General features: G+C 45.8%; 1 protein-coding gene across 1 annotated transcript in view; it reads left to right on the top strand.

The window, feature by feature from the left end:
• The window catches only part of ephb2b (eph receptor B2b), a 168,397-nt gene extending 163,025 nt beyond the window's left edge, over positions 1-5,372 (top strand). The window contains exons 15-16 of the mRNA XM_062545014.1: positions 2,758-2,913; positions 5,006-5,372. Of these exons, the coding sequence (XP_062400998.1) occupies positions 2,758-2,913; positions 5,006-5,114 (265 nt within the window). The 3' untranslated portion in view covers positions 5,115-5,372. The remainder of the gene's footprint in view (positions 1-2,757; positions 2,914-5,005) is intronic.
• Positions 5,373-5,902: the final 530 nt, after the last annotated feature.

Here is a 5,902-nt window from a genome sequence, read left to right as displayed (position 1 = left end):
TGTGTGTGTGTGTGTTACATGACATGAAGCCCGAAGTGTGGGTGGTTGTGCATCTACAGTACATTACCAGTCAAAAGTTTGAACATATTCATATCTTATTCTGTTTTTCTTTACTTTTACTTTTTTTTGTACAGAGTAGAACAATACAGAAAATTATGTAGCACACAAAGTCAAAAGTGCACACAAAGCCAATTTTAATTTACTCTCAATTTACATGTAGTAGACACCTTTTGCTCAGTCTCACAACTTCACATACAGTAGTCACCTGAAATAGGTTTCCAACAGTCTTAAAGGAATTCCCATGCTAACTATACATTTTAAGCACTTTTGGCTGTATTTCTTCCACTCAATTCAATTGAAAATAATTAAGTTGTCTTTACCGACGCCAAAAGTATGAAAAGTCATAAAGGTAAATGATGCAGAGTATGAAATATGAAACATGTACAGTATATAGGCTATATATTTTTTAAAGAGCTTGGGAGAGCAATACTGAAGACAAAGTATGATGGAACTAGTGAAAAAAAAACTATGAATGTGTGTGTGTGTGCAAACTTGTGACTGGTAGTGTATCTTTGAGTGTGTATGTGTTTATGAGGTGTGTGTGTGTGTGTATGTGTATTTGATAACTTGCTGTAGTGCCATTGTGTGTGTTAGAACACAGTGGTTTGATGTAATCCTCTGATGGTGTGTGCGGTGTGTTTGAACACATGGCGTGTATGATATATTAGAGCCATTGTTCCTGAGGGGCTGGCTTATTGCTGGGGCTACATGATACAGCTGTGGTTAGCCGACCTGCGAGGAGATCTCTCAGAAGGGATTGTACTCAGACAGAATGCCTGGGTGTGGCTGTCTACATTTCTGTGTGTGTGTGTGTGTGTGTGTGTGTGTATTTGTGTACATCTGTTTCTGTATGCTTTTGGTTGTTTATGTCTCTCGCTATTTATATATGTTTGTGTATGTTTGAGTAGACGTCTTACAGTAATCCATGTAGGTGTTTGTGTGTGTGTGTGTGTGTGTGTGTTTCTCTTACAATAATCTAACAATATAAGTGTGTGTGTGCATGTCTGTCTCCACTGTGTCAGCGTAGCTCAATCTATCTTTATTGGAAAATCATATGCTTCGACTCGGTCTCAGGCGCTGAGAGGAATGAGAAATGCATGAAAGGAAGGCCTCGAGTGAAACATTCAGATCTCTGTCAGAACCAATTCATGTAATGCCTTCAATCAAATGCCTCTTTTTTTGGGTCAAGTGCCCGGGTTGCACCCCTGATACTTGCAGTGTAACAGATCCGGGCCCACGGACCGGGTCTCTTGTTTCTCTTGGCGCCGAGGGGCCGTGTAAAATAGAATCCGTTTGGGCTGACAGATCAAGTCGTTTCGTTTCCGTGGCGCTGCGGGCCAGCTTTGATTCCGAGCAGTCGCAAACGGGCAAAAACGAAAAGCGGCCCTCCCTCTACCTCTGTCCCACTCCCGCTCGCTTTCTGCCTCCTCTCACTCTCTCTCTATCTCTCCCTCCTTTTTTTTAGTGCTCTCTGCTTTCCCACATACAAATTTGTACCTTTCACTTTTCTTGTTTTCTCGTGCTTTGTCATTCGCTGTCTTTTTCTCATTTCCGTCCTTCGTTCGTTCGTTCTTCCTTCTCTCCTCCCCTCCTTTCTTCCCTTCTCTCTCTCTCTCTCTCTCTCTCCCTGTGCAATCCGGTTTCTGTGAGAGCGAGCGCACAGAATTCCTGGTCCCGTGTCATGTCTCGGGGACGGGCTCGGTCTGTGGCCAGTGCGGAGGTCTGGCTTCTCCAGCAGTGTCTCTGCGGTCGGAGGACCACTAAGCCAGTTAGTGGCGTAAGCCTCCCCTCCTCTCCCCTGCTCCTCTCTCCTCCTCCTCTCTCCTCTGCTATGCTGTGCGGTGCTTTACTTTCTGTGGCGCTCCAGTGCAAGGGGCGGTATTGATTGAAAAGGCATGTGTTAGCATGCTCTCACTCTCATTTCACCCCTCTCAAAGCACTCTCTCGCTCTCTCATTCACTCTCTCTCTCTCTTACTTCGTTTCACTGGGACTCTCTCACATGCTCGCACACACAGACACACATCACTCACACATGCGCGTGCACACACGCCACATTACACACACACACACACACCACACCACATCACACACATACACACAAACACCACATCACACAAATACACACATATCAAATAATTTGAACACATAGACATAATTCATCACATACACACACAGATAGTCCTGCACCCACACCTTACATCACATCCCAACACACACACACACATGGACTCAGAGCCTCTCTATATTCTTTCCAGTAATGAGATGAGTGATTTCTCTCTCTCTTTAGAGCTTCTTTTATGCCCCCTCTCTCTCCTTGTGTGCCAGACTGCCGCTGATTATGGATTATTGAGGGCAATTTGAAAGGAGAGCAGAAGTCATGTAGCAGGCCAAAATGTGTCTTTGTGTGTGTGTGTGTGTGTGTGTGTCTGTGTATGTATGCATGTACAGTATGTGTGTGTTTTTTGTGTGTGTCTAGTTCCCCCCCCCCTTTTTTAAAGCAACCGTGTCAGCACTGCTCACTCTTTGTTTGTGTTTCTTTTCATCTTTCCTTTTTCCGCTCTCTCTCTCTCTACCCCCACCTCACTCCTCTGTTTACCCCCCCTCTCTCTCTCTCCCCTCACTCCTCTGTTTCCCCCCCCCTCTCTCTCTCTCCCCTCACTCCTGTTTTCTCTCTCTCTCTCTCTCTCTCTCTGCAGTGTTCACCTGCCTCTGCTGGACCGCAGCGTGCCCGACTTCTCCAGTTTCAGCACGGTGGACGAGTGGCTGGACGCCATCAAGATGGGCCAGTACAAGGACAACTTTGCCAACGCAAACTTCACCAGCTTTGACCTGGTCTCCCAGATGACCATGGAGTAAGTGCTGACCTGCTTTTCTGCACACAAGGCACAAATGCACACACACAACACACACAAGACACACACGCACACAACCACACACACACATACAAGCCCAACCACATGTGAGTGCATAAATAGCTCCTTGGACGTAGTAAAATGTAAGTAAGGCACGGAATATGCATGTGTGTGAAACAAGGGGAAATGGGGTAAGGGAACCACATCCTAGCACACGATGCCTTTTGCACAAACACATTAAGTCACACACACTCACGCAGAGACACATTCACACAGACACACTCACATATACTATACATAAACACACACACACACACAGATGCACCTAAAGGTGAGGTGGGGAGAGGAAGGACTGCAGACTTGTGTGTGTGTGTGTGTGTGTGTGTGTAGGAAGAGGAGAGGGAAGGCCGGCCAGTGGGCAGCCTGCAGCCCCTCTAACTGAATACACACACTGTACTCATCACTGTCGTCTTCATGAGATGGCTGGCTTTACTTCTCTTGGGTCTCCGTAAATGGTTTCACTGGCACATTGTTGTCTGTAAAGCTATCACTGGTAAACCACCCTGCTACTGTATCTCTCTAGCCTGCTAATCTGGAATCACAATAAGTACAATTTGCATTCCAATAACACCCTGTTCCTTACCATACCGCGCACGGCTACAGAATGAGGAAAGACAGCTTACCGCTACTCTGCCCCCTGGTGCTGGAACCTCCTACAAAAAGAATACAAGCTCTCCATTTTTATTCTACTGTACTTGGACATGTTAAGCAGTTACGCAAGCTAATCAAGTCAGGTCACTGCACCTGGTTACAATAACCCTCTCCCCTTTCGTCTTGTATTTGTCTTTTTTTGTTACATGTAGCTCTTTTCTTCCCCTATTGTCCTTGTCATTACTCTATGGCATCCTGTGTGCCATGTCTTGCCATTCTTCTATACTCTTTCTGTTGCTGTTCTTATTGTACATTTGCTGTCTCAGGGCTCCCTTGAAAAAGAGATTAAGATCTCACTGGGACGCTCCTGGTAAAATAAGGGATACATAAAATGCATAATATATCAGCAGCGGCACACACACACACACACGTTCTTTATTTGAATCCACCAATCAAGTTTCTTTACAGATAGGATTAAAATATTTTCAGATGTAATATGGGTACATATTCATGGGTACATAAAACATCACCCCCATCACACAGCAAGACTGCCTATCACAGCTGATATAGAGCAGAACTTTGCCAACACACACACAAAATGTGATTGATTTGTCCGCACACTGGGTATAAGCTCCAAAAAAACCTTTTTATTTTAATACATAAAAGGCAACGTTTCGATCCTCCAGTGGGATCTTCCTCAGACCTCAACACACACACACACAAATAAAACATCAGCTTCATAAAAAACAGGCCTCTCATTTTCCTCCTCTGTTGTTGTTGTTGCTGTTGCTTTCTCCCCCTCCTCTGCTCCCAGCTCCATATCTTATTCTCTCTGTGCAGAAACGGGGGAAGTAATTGGGTGGGATCCCCCTGCATCGAGTGTGGCCGAGGTAGACTTATGAGTCTGTCACCCGGCTAGACAGGCTCTGGATGAGTTCCTTATCACCGGGCCGTGTGGTAAATGTAGCTTATTGTTGAAGGCCCGAGCGTATCACTGCACATGTCTCTCATGGTGGACATATGAGATACTGGCAGTTTTTTTTTTGTATTTCTTTTTTCCCTTCTCTTCTTATTCTTCCTGGCTTCTCGTTCTTGATGAAAATTCCTCGCCTCTTGCATCACTGATGTTGATACCTGCATGAACTACTAGACGCATCCTGGGGACAATAAAGCCCATTGTCTAGCGTGAATTTGATACATTGTGCAAGCGCGCTGTGCGTGCCAGTTCATCATGCCCTGAGCAGTCTCTGGAATTCTGACAGCTACCTCATTTTGAAGTGACTTGCCAGGTTTCTGGCTTGACGTCTGGCAGGTGGTTTATGAAGTATGCAGCGTGTCCATTTTTAAACTTCGGGTGTGGTTTTGGTTGCGTAGCATAGCGACGCTAACGGCTTCTAACATCATCTCTCTCTCTCTCTCTGTTTGCGCCCCTTTTCCACAGGGACATCCTGCGGGTAGGCGTGACGCTAGCTGGCCACCAGAAGAAGATTCTGAACAGCGTACAGATGATGCGGGCGCAGATGAACCAGATCCAATCAGTGGAGGTCTGAACGCCCCTCCAGCCAGTCGTCAGCCAATCACAGAAGGACTCCCCGCCCCCTTGGCCCTCCCATTGCTGGTTTGGGCGTGGCTGGGTGGGTGGGGCCGCTTCTCGTCATGATGGGGAAAAAAAATAATAGAAAAAAAATCCCCCTACCCCTGTCTTCCCATTGACCCTGGTTCTAGGGGGAACTTCTTCCAGTTGCCCCCCCCTTTATTAATTCCTTACCCCACACATCTTATTTTTTCTAAAATTCAACCCCTCTCCAGAGCCCCTTTCCCCTTAGCATAATTCCATCCCCTGCTCCGTAAGCAGCTGTGGAGAACAGGGGTAGGTGGAAGAGGGCTCCCCCACCTCACCCGGTGCTCACCAGCAGCGGCCATCAACTAGTGACCGTTTTTTTTTTTTTTGCGACTTCCATTCTCTCGAAAAAGAAAACATCCTTTAAACTTTGTGTCCGTTTCTTCCCCTCCTCTTTTACGGATTGTTTGTCCATTAATGATTTTTTTTTTCCTCCAAATTTTGTACAAAATTTTGTATTGAAAATGAAAAAAAGCTACCAGAACATGATGAATCTATATAAATCTATATAGATGGTGTAAAATTGTAAAGTAGGTGAACTGAATCACGAGGCTTCCCTTTAAAAGGGCAACGGAAATAAACATTGGAAAGATTTGTGGCGTGAGGGGGGGGTCCACCACCGGCCCCACTGCGAACAGTTTGAAGACTTTCATTATTCTATTTTATTGTGGAAATAAACTGTGGGTCTGTTGGCTGGACAAGCTTCAGGCCCCCAGG

Source organism: Sardina pilchardus, chromosome 9 (genome assembly GCF_963854185.1).
Source record: "Sardina pilchardus chromosome 9, fSarPil1.1, whole genome shotgun sequence".
In the NCBI taxonomy this organism is placed as follows: domain Eukaryota; kingdom Metazoa; phylum Chordata; class Actinopteri; order Clupeiformes; family Clupeidae; genus Sardina; species Sardina pilchardus.
This window is presented reverse-complemented; position numbering and strand designations above follow the sequence as displayed.